The sequence below is a fragment of the Oryzias melastigma genome, linkage group LG2 (genome assembly GCF_002922805.2).
Source record: "Oryzias melastigma strain HK-1 linkage group LG2, ASM292280v2, whole genome shotgun sequence".
Classification (NCBI taxonomy): domain Eukaryota; kingdom Metazoa; phylum Chordata; class Actinopteri; order Beloniformes; family Adrianichthyidae; genus Oryzias; species Oryzias melastigma.
The window spans coordinates 15331971-15348622 of record NC_050513.1 but is presented as its reverse complement, the minus strand read 5'-3'; the positions used below and the strand labels follow the sequence as shown (position 1 = coordinate 15348622).

The 16652-nt window shown below is 39.1% G+C and overlaps 2 protein-coding genes across 6 annotated transcripts in view; one reads left to right on the top strand and one right to left on the bottom strand.

Annotated features, from left to right (window-relative positions):
* The window catches only part of fbxo3 (F-box protein 3), a 5945-nt gene extending 5847 nt beyond the window's left edge, over positions 1–98 (bottom strand). The window contains exon 1 of one of the 2 annotated variants that reach the window (XM_024289145.2): positions 72–98. The gene's annotated coding sequence lies outside the window, so the exon portion shown is untranslated. The remainder of the gene's footprint in view (positions 1–71) is intronic. The other variant, XM_024289147.2, reaches the window with a different exon arrangement.
* Positions 99–700: 602 nt separating this feature from the next.
* On the top strand, positions 701–15630 carry LOC112156740 (NLR family CARD domain-containing protein 3). 4 transcript variants are annotated; one of them, XM_036214612.1, is made up of 13 exons: positions 701–937; positions 3446–3559; positions 3700–3813; positions 3957–4070; positions 4214–4327; positions 5801–5914; positions 6003–6081; positions 6935–7160; positions 7250–9035; positions 9120–9287; positions 9396–9569; positions 10771–10822; positions 11747–11880. In XM_036214612.1, the coding sequence occupies exons 2-13, from the start codon at positions 3447–3449 to the stop codon at positions 11747–11749; spliced, it is 3057 nt and encodes a 1018-aa protein (XP_036070505.1). In that variant the 5' UTR covers positions 701–937; position 3446; the 3' UTR covers positions 11750–11880. The 4 variants fall into 4 exon arrangements, with proteins under 4 accessions (XP_036070505.1, XP_024144829.1, XP_036070502.1 ...); XM_024289061.2 differs by having other exon boundaries at positions 705–937; positions 10771–10817; positions 11809–15630; XM_036214609.1 differs by lacking the exons at positions 3700–3813; positions 3957–4070 and having other exon boundaries at positions 707–937; positions 10771–10817; positions 11809–15630.
* Positions 15631–16652: the final 1022 nt, after the last annotated feature.

Genomic DNA, 16652 nt, shown 5'->3' with positions numbered 1-16652 from the left:
ACATAGGACAGTCTCTCCCAGAGCCACGGTCACACACTCATATAAACTCACTAGAAAAATAATATAAATACCATAACTCATATCTTCTGGTTCAAGACATCCCTACGGTGGCCCTGCAAGTGCAATCCCAACAAATCACCAAAAGCAAAAGCATAATAATGATTGCATTTTAAAAAAAGCAAAACAAATAATAATGTATTTTATAAATCAAAAGAGAAATTTCAGAAACTTTAACACGTTTACAAAAATGAAAAGAATTTAAAAATTTGGATATTTCTCATTGATAATGCACAAAAGCATCTGTAGGAGTATTATACTCATGTTATAATTTTTGGCATTAGTGACGACAGCGTTAGCGAGAAAGCTGATTGCTGATCAGAGTTTTCTCCAAAATGAGTCTTCAATCTCCAGTGTACTAATAAAAAGTTTATGACTAGTACAGAGCACATTCAGCATCGCTTCAAGTCAAATAACTTTGGTTTGAAATTATGGACAAACGTCGTCATCCAATCAGCGATGTCCCATGGTACCTACCTTTTCCATTTTTTAAAACAAAAATAGCTAATACTTTTGTTTTCCAAAACATTTAATTTTTTGTTTAATTCTTTTGTTTTGGTTTCTGTAATTTTGCATTTATTTCTAAAATTCTCTGCCTCTATCAGACTGCGAATTTGTGTGAACGAATGGGACTGCACAGCGATTTGGGTCTTAAACAAGGAAAATAAAAGGTTGTTTTCATACTTTGTTCCAGTAAAGGTTTACAACTAACTTTTATTAGGGGACCAATAAAAACAGCAGAAACCTTGAACCTTGGATCCGGACTATCAGCAGATTAAACTGAAACAACGAAAAGCCTTTTTTCAGACAAGCAGGAAGAGGCTGGATGAAAACAAGCATGAGCTGAAGACCCAGTGGAGGATTGGAGCATTTCAAGAAGGTAAAGAAGACAACATTATGATGGTTCAAAATACGTTATCCATAGAATCACTGAAGCTTTTATTCATCAACATCATAAAAAAAGCACAACAGTATGTTTGTGTAAAGGACAAAAAGAGAAAAGTGCCTACATGTGGTTATTGTTCTATTTGTGTTACTTTCTAACAGAATTTATATTTGTTTTTATTGGCTTTTAAGCTATTGGAATAAATCCTGTGTTTTTAATATCAAAACTTTATTGAACTAAACCTACAAATTTTGTTATTTTTGTTCTGTAGTATTGATTTTTTTTTAAATACATTTTATTTCATATTGTATTTTTTAAATCCTAAAACATAAATGAGTACCAATAAAAAAAATTGAAATTATGAAGCTCTTACTGAACTGCATCATAATGGAGGTAAATTAAAACAGTGAAATCTGATCTATTTTCATGCACAAAAGGAGTTTGGAGCAGCTAAGAAAGCTCACAGAACGTCTTCTAAACAATAAAAACATTTGATTTTAATGAAAATACCATGAAACGAATGTTAGTAACCCTTGTGCTATCATGGGCATGTTCACATTAAAAATGGGGTCATCTGGACCCACATGACAGCGCACTGAACAATTTTTTTTAAGGATTGTATATCTTCGCTGGTGTCCGTGGCAAACATGAGATCTTGTCCATCTTTATCATGGTAGGAATAAGAAATCAATATAAGGGGTCGGGTCATCTGGACCCCATAAGATAGTTAAAGCTATATCAATATCAAACCAGTCTATCATCTGTTTTTAAAGTGTTTTTTTTTATTTATTTTTACATTTTATGAGTATTTACAAAATTATCAAGCGCAATTCTAGCAGGACTTCCCTCCAGCATAAACAATATTTTCCTTTTACAGTAAAAGCCGTAAAAGTTTATGCTTCAAGTTTTACAGCTTTTTACGACTTTGAAGTAACGAATACTTCCTGCAAGAACAAAGAATGTCCTGTTTTAAAGCTGAACTGACCTAACTTTTTAGCTAGAGAAACAATCACAGTTTAATGAACATAAAAACAATTTAAAAATAAAATAAAATTTAAAAGTCGATGTTCTCTTCCTTTTTCTTAAGGTGACATAAAAACATAAAAGCAATGGAGGTCATACGACAAAAACTCTCCATCTTTGGTCCTCTTAAAGGTGGTGGTTTGGTCTGCCCCTTCACTAAAACAATTCCTTATCATATTCAAACCTAAGAAAAACATGTTAAAGAAAAAAATCATTAAAATATATTTTACCTGTAACAACAGTGTACCCCCCAAAAATAAATTAAAAAAAAAAAAAAAAAACTAAAACAGGCCTTTCAAGGCAAATCAATAGTCGTGTCCACTGGAAGATCCAGGAAGTGATCCTCAAGAACCAGGAAGTAAACAAGAAAACACTCAACTAGGTGACAACTAAAAGGTCAAAGCTACTTTATTTAGGTATTTCATCTATTCCCTACTTAAAAAAATCATGATTTATTGATAAAACATTTATCTAATAAAAAATTAAAACCTAAACAAATAGTGTTTAGTGGACCTAAACTTCCTGATCGGAACACAGAATCTCAGTAGGCAGTTGCACAGAAAAGTTACCCACGTATAAACTAAACAATTACATATACAATTCAGTTTGAATTGAACAAATGATAGTGGGCTAGAAGAGAATGAGCATTGATGTCTTCATACAGATTCTCAAAAGAAACTTTTGTAAAATAATCAGATCTTCTGTCTGTTTCCCAATTGAAAGAATATGAAGAAAGTTAAGGCCAAAAAAAACAACTAGCAAAAAAATCCAGAATATTGTTCAATTACATGCATTAATAGAGAAAGGAAAGGTAACCATTTAGGAAAGACATTTCCTGATTGTTCTAGTTCCAGAAATGGAGCTTTTCTTCCATTCTTCTGAGGGTTTCCAATTGAACTGAGCTCCGGTTTGCTCTGAGTTTCCTCAGTCTGAATAGGCTCTGTGCTCGGAGTGGAACAACTGGACCAAAACGGCCACTGCAGCCGGAAATTATGGGATGTAAACAGAGTAGTGGAGCAATGAGACCCACAAACTCATTGAAATTTACACATTGCTTCTCAAACTGTTTTGGCGGACTCGGTTTAGACCAACTGACTTTTCCAGTCTGAATATACCCTAAGAAATGTAATTACTCGGTTGGTTCTCATCAAAACTCTGGATCAACTAGATTTTTTTCATATAAGTGTTGGAAAAGCCGGATATAAATAAAAAAATACAATAATCCAATCACAAGTTATAAATTAAAACATTTATGAATTAGTTTTTCTGTCTCACTCTAATACAAGTAGTTCTTGATTGGAACAACTTGCCCTGTGGTACACCATGGGTGGTTGTGATGTGCAACATAGACCAATTTAAATAAAAAGAAAATAAGATGAAGTTTCAGCTTAATTACAATGTCATTCTTGGTAGATTAGAACTTTAGATCAGATCACACCTTCTATACAACTATCATCTTTTACTTGTTGTCTTTTCCAGGATGTCTAAAAAGAATAAAAACCCACCAGCATCAAGCACTGTGTCCTTAAAGAGTGATCAATCTGCAGACTATCCTTTAAACTTTAAAGAAGGACGTCAGTCCCCTGAAACAAGGTAAAGTTTTACTCTACATCAGGCAGTTTCTCTCATGCTGTAGAAAATGGGACTACAGACCAGAGGAAATCTTTAGAATTTTAATTATTTAATAGTTTTTTAATCATAATTTTAATATGTTTGCTCTCCATCTTTTGTAGAATGTCTCGAGAGAAGAAAAACCTACCAGCATCAAGCACTGTGTCCTTAAAGAGTGATCGATCTGCAGACTATCCTTTAAACTTTAAAGATGGACACCAGTCCCCTGAAACAAGGTAAAGTTCTACTCTACATAAGGCAGTTTCTGTCATACTTTGGGAGAAAAAGGACTATAGACCAGAGGAAATCTTTAGAATTTTAATAATTTCATAGTTTTTTTAATCATAATTTTAATATGTTTGCTCTCCATCTTTTTTAGAATGTCTCGAGAGAAGAAAAACCTACCAGCATCAAGCACTGTGTCCTTAAAGAGTGATCGATCTGCAGACTATCCTTTAAACTTTAAAGATGGACGTCAGTCCCCTGAAACAAGGTAAAGTTTTACTCTACATCAGGCAGTTTCTGTCGTACTTTGGGAGAAAAGGGACTATAGACCCCAGGAAATCTTTAGAATTTTAATAATTTAATAGTTTTTTTAATCATAATTTTAATATGTTTGCTCTCCATCTTATTTAGAAAGTCTCGGGAGAAGAAAAACCTACCAGCATCAAGCACTGTGTCCTTAAAGAGTGATCATTCTGCAGACTATCCTTTAAACTTTAAAGATGGATGTCAGTCACCCAAAGCAAGGTGATTTTCAAGTTTTCATTCATCAGTTTCCTACAAACCATAAGAAAATAGGAGTTGGAGACCAGATAGAGCCAAAGGTTGCCCCTTCAGGTGTCAGGACAGGACATCTAAGGACATTCAGAACAGATTCGAGTCTTTCCTTTGAGTGACTTTGCTGGATTTAAGGGTTTTTTAGAACTACCTTGAGCCTTTTTTTAAATCCAGGAGGATCTTGTCCTTTTAGTCATGACTCAGAACTTATGACTAAAGGTGGATATAGTGTCATAGATGGACCAACAAAGCTGTTGGCTCTCCTCTCTCTTCAACTAATCAAACATATGAGTGTAACTATTCCACCAAGCCATCTTTCAGTCCCTTGGTCCTTCTGTCCCTCACTCATTAATAATAGGGTACCCCAAGATACTTGAAATCTACTTTTTCGGACAGGAGCTATCTACCAATACCATGGAGAAGATGTTTTTTTTTTTTTAATCAAGACCATGCCCTCAGATTTGGAGGCTTGCATTCTCATTCCCAGCTGGTTTACATTTGTGGGGCAATGACCGTAGCAAAGAACAATATAATTATATGCCATTTACCAAATGCCATTTGACACCAAATTTCTCCTCCAGCAACAATTTTAACTAAGGATCAGGAGCTAACCTGGCGCTAAGTTCTTCCCTCAGTACCAGTGTTGGAGTTGTTTGTGTGCCACAGGGACCAACTGATACCCGTGTGTTAGTACCTAATGTTTTTTGTATTTTTGTGGAAAAGATGTGGCTTGCACTTAAGTCCAAAAATAGAACACTATTTGAATTTAAATTGGGTTAAGAATAATTCTTCCTGTTGAGGCACATTCTCTTACCCCTCCCAGAGGCTCCAAGAAGGTTGGATACTTTGTCCTGCTGTTCCAATAAGCTCAAACCTAAGTATGGCACTCTGTCCCCAACAAGTCCACACAGTTTGCCCAGTGAGGTGAACTTTAAAACATTGGCAGATGAGCTGGGGTACCATAAGCAAGTCCATCTTGAACCAAAGCCTCAATCATGGGCAACTCCCGTGTTGCATTTGAAAATTTTGGATTCCAAGCAATTTATGGAAGCTAGCCTGACTATTTGTAAGAGATACTCTTGCGCAAGTTCAGACTTCTTATTTTTGTGGTGGTGGGGTTTACAGTAAGGTAATTCAATGTCAAGTGCCTAATTCTCACCAAAGAAAACTGGGCCAACAGGTGCTTACCAATAAGGTTCAATCCTTGAATTTCCTTTAAACTAGTACCCCACTGCTGTCAATCTGGGTGTCTCTTGTTCTTTTTCTTGTTCTTACTAGTAGAAGTAGTCAGCCATAGGTAGCCATATCAGAGGATTTGAGCCTGAGAAAATGGACTTCTAGGATCACTGAAGTACTCAAATATCCTCATTATCTTTAGCATTTTTTGCAGGGTTGTTAAATTATTTTAAATAGTTTTCAATCTTTTCTCTTCTTCTTTTCCAGAGTGTCACCTGAGGAGAAAAACTTGCCAGCACCAAGCGCTGTGTCCATGAAGAGTGATCAATCTGCCTACTATCCTCCAAACTTTAAAGATGACCATTGGTCACCTGAAACAAGGTGAACTTTCAGTCCACATCAGTCAGATTAGACATTTTGACTGGAACTCCAAATGTAGATAGAGAAAAATTCTACTTTGTGTTTTCAGGATGGAGCAGGAGGGACCAGAGATGCTCAGAGGACAGTCTGAGCAGCAGATACAAACAGAGCTTGATACCATCTTTACGGTTGGTGCATACAAAGATTTAAGAAACAAACAAAAAAAAAACTGCAAAAAGTTTAAGCGTAAAACTATATGTTTTGACATACAATAAAAAACTTGTATAATGACTTTAATGACTGAGCATATAAAAAACCTCTGAGTGAGGTTTTGATCACAATTTGCGTATATATACACACACATTTACATACATTTTAAGAACTTGTAAATTAAAAACAAAGAAAAGTTGTGTTTTTTTGAAAATAAAGTTGTCATTTAATTGAAATAAAGTTGCGCATTCTCAAAAAACAAATTCAAGCAGATAAACTACATTCTTTAGCAGTGTGATATCTATCCAATTTCTCTGAATGGTTTTGTTTTCAACATAAATAAACAGTAATGTTCGATTGTCTTTTTTGACAGATTTTAAAAGCTAAATTTATTGTTATTTTCAAAAATGAAAGACTTCTTTCTTGTAAAATCTAAACTTTTTGAAGTATAAACTTACAATTTTCGTCTTCTAATGCTTAGACTCTTGTTTCATACTGGTACGATTTTTTTCCACAATTTTACGATTTTTACCTGGCTAAATTTTGACTTTCTTCTCATAATTTTACAACCTCCATATTGATCAATTTTGATCAAGTTTACAAGTTGACTTTCAATAAATTGTGACTTTTTCTCATGATTTTACGATAATATTCTTGCTAAATTTTGACTTTTTTCTTGTGATTTTACTACTTTATTCTCATATATTTTTTTGTTTTTCTTCTTTATGGTGACCCTAATTCTCAGTCATATCACAGAGTGATGATGATTTAAAGAACATTTTTTTTCATGGATATTAGATTTCTCTGACCTTTTTCTAAATCCCCTTTCAGCTTCTTGAAAAGAACATTGCCACATTTGTGAAGAATGAGCTGAACAAGTTCCGTGAGTCTCTGAAACCAGATTTTGCTAAATCTTCAACCAGCCAGAAAGAGAAAGAGGAGGTGGGTTCTGATGATGCAGAGCCTAGACAAAGAAGTAGAGCGGCCTTTCTGAATATCACTCAGTACTTCCTGAGGGAAATGAAGCAGGAGAAGTTGGCTGATCTTCTACACAGCAGTAAGAGAACTTCACACAACATTAAAACAACAGTTTGCTTAAAAAACCTGACGTTTTTCTGTTTTTTCTTTTTTTTTTTTTTTTTACAGAAAGCATTGCCCCAGAGTGCCAAAGCAAAATGAAATCCAATCTAAAGGATAAGTTCCAATGTTTGTTTGAGGCAATCGCTAAAATGGGAAACCCAACCCTTCTGAATGAGATCTACACAGAGCTCTACATCACAGAGGGAGGAACTGAAGAGCTGAATGAAAAACATGAGGTCAGACAGATTGAAGCAGCATTCAGGAAAGCAGAAACAAGCATCAGACATGTGGACATCTTTAAACCTCCACCTGAAAGAAAAGAACCAATCAGAACCGTGATGACAAAGGGAGTGGCTGGCATCGGGAAAACAGTCTTAACACAGAAGTTCACTCTGGACTGGGCTGAAGGCAAAGCCAACCAGAACATCCACTTCATATTTCCATTCACTTTCAGAGAGCTCAATGTGCTGAAAAAGAAGTTCAGCTTGATAGAACTCATTCATCACTTCTTCCCTGCAACCAAAGAAGCAAAAATCTGGAGTTTTGAAGACTTCCAGATCATCTTCATCTTTGATGGTCTGGATGAATGCCGGTTTCCCCTTGATTTCCGCAAGACTCAGGTTCTAAGTGACCATAAAAAGCCTGCCAAAGTGGGTAAGCTTCTAACAAATCTCATCAGGGGGAATTTGCTTCCTTCTGCTTATATCTGGATAACCACAAGACCTGCAGCAGCCAATCACATCCCTGCTCAACTCACGGACATGGTGACAGAGGTGAGAGGGTTCAATGATCCACAAAAGGAGGAGTACTTCAGGAAGAGATTCAAAAATGAGTCACAGTCCAGCAGAATTATCTCTCACATCAAGTCAGCACAAAGCCTCCACATCATGTGCCACATCCCAGTCTTCTGCTGGATCACTGCTACAGTTCTAGAGGATCTGTTGAAGACCAGGGAGGTGGAAAAGCTCCCCAAGAGCCTGACTGAGATGTACATCCACTTCCTGGTTGTTCAAGCCAAAGTCAAGAAAGTTAAGTATGATGGAGGATTTGAGACAGATCCCCACTGGACTTCACAGAGCAGGCAGATGATTGAGTCTCTGGGAAAGCTGGCTTTTGAGCAGCTGCAGAAAGGAAACCTGATCTTCTATGAATCCGACCTGATAGAGTGTGGCATCGATGTCAGAGCAGCCTCAGTGTACTCAGGAGTGCTGACTCAGATCTTTGTTGAGGAGAGAGGACTGTATCAGGACAAGGTGTTCTGCTTCATCCATCTGAGCATTCAAGAATTCCTTGCTGCTCTTCATGTGCACCAAACTTTCATCACCTCTGGAGTCAACCTCGTGGAAGAACAAAATACAGAACCAAAAAAGACAGAGGTGACTACAATAACAAAGATAGTTTTCTATCAAAATGCTGTGGACAAAGCCCTACTAAGTCCCAATGGACACTTGGACTTGTTCCTTCGTTTTCTCCTGGGTCTTTCAGTGCAGACCAATCAGAATCTGCTTCGAGGTCTGCTGACAAAGACAGAAAGTAGTTCAAAAGCCATTAATGACACCATTCAATATGTCAAGGAAAAGATTGAAAGAAAACAATCCACAGAAAAGTACATTAACCTCTTTCACTGTCTGAATGAACTGAATGACAATCTTTTAGTGGAGGAGATCCAAAATTTCTTGAGTTCAAGAAGTATCTCGACAGACAAGATGTCTCCTGCACAGTGGTCAGCTCTGGTCTTCATCTTACTGTCTTCAGAAAAGGATCTGGAAGTGTTTGACCTGAAGAAATACTCTGCTTCAGAGGAGGCTCTTCTGAGGCTGCTACCAGTGGTCAATGCCTCCAACAAAGCTCTGTAAGTATCTAAAAAAAAAAGAAAAGCACCAGTTCTGCTAGAATGTCCCAGTTTTTAAAGTGACTTTTGTTGGGTTTCTTTCAGTTTGAGTGGCTGTAATCTGTCAAAGAAAAGCTGCAAAAAGCTGTCCACACTTATCAGCACATCTAGTCTTAAAGAGTTGGACCTGAGTAACAACAACCTGACAGATAAAGGAGTGAAGCTTCTGTCAGAAGGACTGCAGAGTCCTCACTGTGGACTGGAAGTTCTGAGGTTGGTGATTTAATATCAAGTCACCACTAAACTCAAGAGGATCTTGAGGATCTGAGTTCTTTGAGACAGGGGCGTAATCGATGGCACCTCTTGTGTCCGTTTGTTCAGACTGTCAGGCTGTCTGGTCACAGAGCAGGGCTGTGCATCTCTGGCCTCAGCTCTGGCCTCCAACTCCCACCTGAAAGAGTTGGACTTGAGCTACAACCATCCAGGAGAAACTGGAGAGAATCTACTGAAAGCTGCTGTGAAGAAACCTCCGAGAAGACTGAAAACTGTACTCAGGTAGAAGAAATTCTGTCACACATGTCTGACTGAAGACTGATTCTGCCCTGAGATTAAACTCCACAAATCTGGCCTCATTTGAGTGAAATCTTGTGACAGAAAGTTTGACTGAATGCTACTAAAGGAGCCTGTCTGTCTTGAAGACAGACTTGAAAATTTCACAGCTTTCATTTATAGGTTGACATTTCAACTGATGGCCTTTCAGACAATCTTGTGAATGAGTTCTGGGGGTTCTGCCATTCGGGGGGAAGTCTTTCACCTGGATGGGGTGGAAATGCTGGCTAATCGTTTGTGGTTAGTTGTGGGATGGGTACTGGTAGAGTTTGGGGGTTTGGTCACAACCTTGATTGAGGGCTGGTCTCTGTAAGTTTAGCTGGGAGCATCCACCTGGGCTTCATTTACCCAGGCTCTGGACCAACCTCTGGTGGGGTGCTTGTCTGTGTACGAAGCAGGTCTCTTGCTCTCTGTGGCCAATAGACACTTTGGGTATTGCTTGTTAGTAATGCAGGGTCTAGTGGCGTAATTTGTGTGTCAGGCCCCTCTTGGGTGGAGATGCTTGGTGGTGTAAGGCAAAGTTTCTGATGGTTTAGAATTTTCACCCTCCATCTGATTTTAGATACATAGGGTGTGTCTAAGACATTGTGGGTGAGGAATGGAGCACCACTGTCTAGAAACAGGAGGTATCTATGAAAAAAATGTAACTGACCAAATTGTAATGACACCTTTTATCGCACACACTCTATTCCTTCACACAACACACACACATGTACACACTTGGAGTTTATCCTTTCTTCCCTACCTCATCTTTTACAAGTACAGGCAGTGGCTGGTTTGGGAGTTGGAGTTCTGTTTTGGGTGCATTGATCATTCCTTTATTTCTTTAAGTTCAAACAAAGATTTTGCTACGCTACCCAGATTGACTTCACTGCGGCCCAACTCTGGGGCAATGCCTGGAGTTGGGACTCTCAAGGAAATGCCTGGTGACAGGGTCACCTCCCACGGAGGCCTGGTCGGGTCCAGTCTGTGGGAATGGCATGTGACCCTCTGTCTCTGTGACCCAATCTCAAATTATTGTAAGAAGATGGACTGATGGCTGGATGGATGAACGGATGGATGCTCAGAAAGTCCTATTCAGAGATCTGCTACCTACCGAATATTTATTTTGACAAAACTCTGTAATCCTTGTGTATTTTGTCCTCAGATTGGACCATGCTGGAGTCCAGATGCTGACAGCTGGCCCCAGGAAGTGTAAGTTACGCCGGAGTCACACAGGACGCGATAGCGCCGCGCAGCGGCGCGGAGCGGAGAGCGCGCCGCTTCGCGGCGCTCTATTGGTCACACCAGACGCGATTTGTTTCCGCGACGGTCGGCATGCGCTTCTGCTAGAGCTATTGCTTTTTTTGCCATCATGATCAATAACCAGGATATCTCCCAGTGTTTCTGCTAAAAGGAGATGGTCTCTGCCCCTGTCGGCACAGACCCCGCCCCCCAACTCCGCAGTCGGCCCACTTCATTGATCGGCTTGTGCGCGCGTGTGCGTGTCTGTCTGTTCTGTTGTGTGTCTGTGTGCACGCACGCGCTCCCATGTGTTTCCGTCGGTCAATTAATAAACTAAAAATATTACCTGATGTTTCTTCCCAGAAGAACCGCTCCTCTGCCTCTCTCTCGTTCAAACGCAGCCCCATGCCCCGCTCCAGTGTGCCCCCACTGCCCCGTCTGCCCTGCTTTTTTTCCTCCCAGAACCCTGCAGACCAGCACACCCGCTCCGGAGATCTGTGGTGTCCGGGGTGGGGGCTCTCGCGCACGCGTGTCTGTGTGTTTTGATTGTATGCATATTTTCATCTCTACTGTCTGTTTAGACACAAAAACTTGATAACATTTGTCAATCGCGGCGTTTTATTGTGAAAAATTGGTTCTATTTTGAAAATAAACCGGATTTTCTCATGTATTTCGACGCAACTTCCTGCCAGTATTGACGCGGAGCGCTCGCGTCGCGCGGAAGAAATAGGCCAGACGCCGAAACGTTGCGCTGCACCGCGCGGACCCTCCGCGCCGCTGCGCGTCGTTCCGCGCTTGGTGTGACCGACGCAATAGGTTAACATGGGCGCCGAATGGAAGCGCACGCCGTTCCGCGTCGCTTCGCGGCGCTATCGCGTCCTGTGTGACTCCGGCGTAAGTGATAAAAAAAAGACATTTTCGGTTTTCTATCTTACTATGGATTGTTGTCATGTTGCTGCAGATGTGGCTCGACTCACTCTGGATTTAAAGACTGCCCACAAGAACTTGAAGCTGTCTGATGACAACCGCAAGGTGAATGCAGTGGAAGAGGAACAGCCGTATCCTGACAACCCTGACCGGTTTGACCATTTTCAGCAGCTGCTTTGCAGCAATGGTCTAACGGGGAGGTCCTACTGGGAAGTAGAGTGGAAGGGAATGGTGAACATTGGCATCACTTACAAAGGAATCAGGAGGAAAGGAGAGAACGCTGACTGCATACTGGGAGGCAACGACCAGTCCTGGAGTTTGTTCTGTTCTGGAAGCACCTACTCTTTTCACCACAACAGCCAACAGACAGAAATTCCTGCACTGTCCAACTCTGACAGAGTAGGGGTGTATCTGGACTGGCCCTCTGGCTCTCTGTCTTTCTACAAAATCTCCCCCCCATCTGATCTGATCCACCTCCACACCATCAGCACCAAATTCACAGAGCCGGTCTACCCGGCCTTCAGGGTCGGGTTTCAGTTTGGTTATGTGGCTTCTTCAGTGTCACTGTGTGAGCTGAAATAGGTGTCTGTGCTCTAGTGCAGTGGTCACCAAACACCAGGCCGCGGACTGGTGCCGGCCTTTTTTTTTTTTGAGTCCTGGAGTATTCGCTGAATCAGCTTGAGTGCTAAAAGCGGTCTGGCGGCGTGGAACACAAGAAAAGTTGCTTTTGGAAACCTTCTTTGCAAATGGATTGGATAAGTGCAGGACCAGAAGAACAGACGGAAGAACAGGCAATTCCCACACACCCTGCCTGTTTGCAGAGAGATGTGACTTTCAAGAATGAATCTAATCTTTTGAACGGTCACAGAAATGCTGAAACTAGCTCATCAAACCAGCCAAATTCATTATTTTACATTTAATAATTATTTTGTTGAAAGTAAATGTTTTATAAGTAAAGTTTTATATCTTTAAGTGGTTATTTAAGCTGATGCTGAAAAGATGTTTACTTTATGTTAAAATAATCTATGTTAAGATTACAATTAAATAATGCCACATCACAGATTTGTGTTCTTAGATTGAAGCCTGAGATGTTGGAAGCGACACAGTTTTTTGAACGTGTGAGTTTTGTAATTAAGATCAACAGTTTGAACCAAGAACAAGTCTCACTCGCGTATCAATAACAGTTGCTGGACAGGCTTCAAAAAGTGGCACATAAGAAGAAGAAGAATAGTGCAGAGTGCCACTACATCTGGTCAAAAAAAAAAAAACTAGCTTAAAGAGCGGATCGCATGGACGTCATGACGAAGGGATTTGCTCTCCGGTGGACGGGAGACGGACAGAAAAGCATCCACTGACGCTCATCGAAAGACTGTCACGCCCTCCGCTTTCCACAGATGAAGGTATCTCCTATTTTTCCCTTAAGAAATTACAAAGACTTCCACGTGTTGGAAGAAAAGTAATGGGTAACAGTGCTGGACACATTGTTGACTGAAAGTCAAGCAAATTTAAAAGTGCTAAAATAATATGAATGCTCAGTAGATAGAAGCAGTAGCCACACATCAAGGCAAAAACATCCACCTGAAGCTGTTAAAAAAGAGAAAATGTCCATGACGCCAGAGTCTACTGCAAACATTCATGCACAGCCAACAATCAAACGATGTCGCTGTTTCATCCTGTGCCGAGCTATCAGCCTAACACCCAGACAGACGACAGAAAAGGTGATGACTTAATAGCATTCATGCAAAAACAGAATGTAATTCTCGTGAAACAGCAGCAACTCTCTCAGATACCAACAAAGGACATCCCAGTGTTCAGAGGTGATGCTCTACATTTTAAATGTTTTATAAGAGCTTTCAAACAGAGAACTGATGATGAGAAAGATAAACTTTACTTCAATGAACAGTTTACAGTTGGGGAACCTCAAGAGCTTGTTTGCAGCTGTGCTCACTAGACACCTAGCAGAGGCTATCAGAAGGCAAAACAACTGCTTCAAAACCAATATGGGGATGAACTGTGATACCTGCTGCACATGTTGATAAGGCATTAAATTGGCCTCAAGTGAAATCAGATGACGCAAAGGCTTTAACTGCTTATACAGTCTTTCTGATTGGATATCTGAACACAATGAAAGGCGTGGAATATTTGGATGAGATGGATAACCCTACCAATCTGCGGACAGTGGTGTCTAAACTGACGTACAAAATGAGAGAGCGTTTGGCAGACTGAAGCTTTTAATATCAATTATTATTATTAACTAATAACTATTATTATTATTAATATTCTTATTATTATACCACATGTAAGTAAACCCACCTGAAGGTTTCTGAAAACAGGCAAGAAATTCGCTTCCTGGTTGTGGGCGGGGCCTCTGGCATGTAGCAACCCCGCTACTGAGAGGTCTTTCTTTCTAGCTTATAGCTACCCCCAAGTAGGGGTGGGCGATATGACGATATAAAACTGTCTTACTGTCCAAAGCTGGCGATCTGTCATTTTTGAGAGATCGTTTTATCACGATCTTCTACGAAAAGCTGCAAGAGCGAGAAGGCAAAAGCTTATTGACTGCCTGTGACTTTAAATCCGAGCTGCTCCTCCTCCACGAGAGGCATGCTAGTTTGGTTCTTTATGATTTTCTTTATAAATGTTTCATGTTTTTAAACATAGTGGATGTTAATCGCACATATTCACATTCAACCTGGGCAAAAACTGATGGAAATATATATTGGAAACACGTAAAATATTTGGTCAAGATGCACGTTGCTGTATTGTTTTGCTAGCTTGTAGCTAGCTACTTTAAGAGCCTTTATCTTATTGTTGATTGCACTTTTCTTTTTTTTTTGTAAGAAGTGTAATGAGTTCGCACATAGTTTTCTTACTCCGTGGAGTTACTTTATTCTTGGTCGTACAGACCGAAGGAAGCCCAGCTAGAACATACAGCGCTAACGCTAGCTTTCTAGCAGAAGTTTTAATCATCGGTCCTGAAGACAAGAAAGAAAGAATTTTACCCAAGCTCAATAATTTGAATCCTTCTCAATGTGTGAGAAACCTGGGCGTACTCTTTGACTCTGAGCTGAATTTTATTCCACACATTAAAAACGTTGTTAAGACAGGATTTTATCATCTTAAAAATATCGCCAGAGTCCGCCCATTCCTCTCTCTTGCCAGCACAGAGATGCTGATGCATGCTTTTATTTTTTAGTCGTTTAGATTATTGTAATGCCCTGCTCTCTGGTTTACCTAAAAAGTTACTGTCAAATCTACAACTTCTTCAGAACTCGGCGGCACGATGCCCCTTATAGTCAGGCTGGGTCTTGAATAAGGGGATTCTCGTAATATCGTTTCTACACAGTAGTACCAAGCCAGATTATTCTCAGAGATCTGCAGTTTTTACTCTTTATTCACTTTTATTGACAAGGATCCTATTGGGGGGAACTGGGGGAGAGAGGGATGTTCGTTGTGTGTCTTTGTGTAAATTTGTTTTTAAACACTCTGTGCTTTTAATATGTATTTTATTTGGTTTTATGTTAAGTGCCTTGTGTTTCGGCCGAAGAAAAGGCGCTATACAAATAAATAAAGTTTGAATTTAAAGTACTGCTCAGTGACATAAACACGGCAGAGAGCAGATGTTAGTGAAGGAGCTGTGGATGCAAACTTTAACCTGTCACAACATTTACTGCTATTATCTCTGTGTTTTCAATCTTAACAGTTTGGCAGATGTATTTAATGTTTTCATCCAAGTTCAAAAGATGTTTTTGTATCAGTTAAGATGCTAGCTGGAGCCATTTTATCAAAGTACAATGACATTTTCCATTTGAAGGTGGATTCTGAAGCAATTGAGGTTTATTTACCATGTATGTAATCCAAAAATAATAAAAGTTTCAGTTTCATTCTAAAATGTGGTAAAGGGTGTTTTTATTAATATTATTATTATTATTTAGCACTTTGAGCTGTTTTTAACAGGGAAAGGACTTTACTAAACTATCAGTCATTCATGCTATAAACTTCATCAGTCTCCCTCATTTCTGTTCTTGGGTGACAATCATCTACAAGCTCTGTTTTATGGATTTTAGCACAGAGTCAAAATTAAAACTCACAGATATTTAGAAGCATTTCATTTGACAGCAATGCATTACCTGTAGCAGTAGAAGGCAATTCTTGCTCTACTCACAGATTAATCTTAATAGATAATAACTATTTAATTTGAATAAATATAAATATTTGTTCAAAATGTGTTTACTTCTTTCAACTAAAATCATTATAATTCAATTTTTGCCAATTTGAAATTATTTTAAAGAAATCGTGATAAAATCGAAATCGTGAAATAAAATTGAAAAAAATCGTGATTTTCTTTTCTTGCCATATCGCCCAGTCCCCTCAAACTAACATTAGGGAAAAGTGGGGCAAGTTTTGCCACCCCTCTTATTAAATAAAAAAGCAGAAGAATGTGATTTGACCACCAGTTGCTAGCCTCCATTTCACTCATTCTCCAGAGAAGGGATAGAGGTGGTTTGAGAGGAAAGCACATTTTAGTTCAAAAAAAGGTTTTTGCCTTAAAAAGTAAACATTCTATCATCAAAGATTTTTCATTGAAGTATTTGAATAATTCAAAATAATTTTAAAAAACAGTTCACACACGTTTTAGTGCTTGAGTAAGCTACATCACACATTTATCTATTTGGCATGATGTTAGCTTAAAATAGTTTTTTTCCCCTCTCAAAATGATGGGCTTGGAGTAAATTATCCTCCAAAAAAACTTTTTTTTTTTTTTGTTAAAGTTATTTTCTCCAAAACTTTATTTGAGCTCCAAAGTGATTGTCTCCAGAAACCACAAGATTCTTAACTATACATACATAATTTACTTGGCATTATTACAATAGTCCC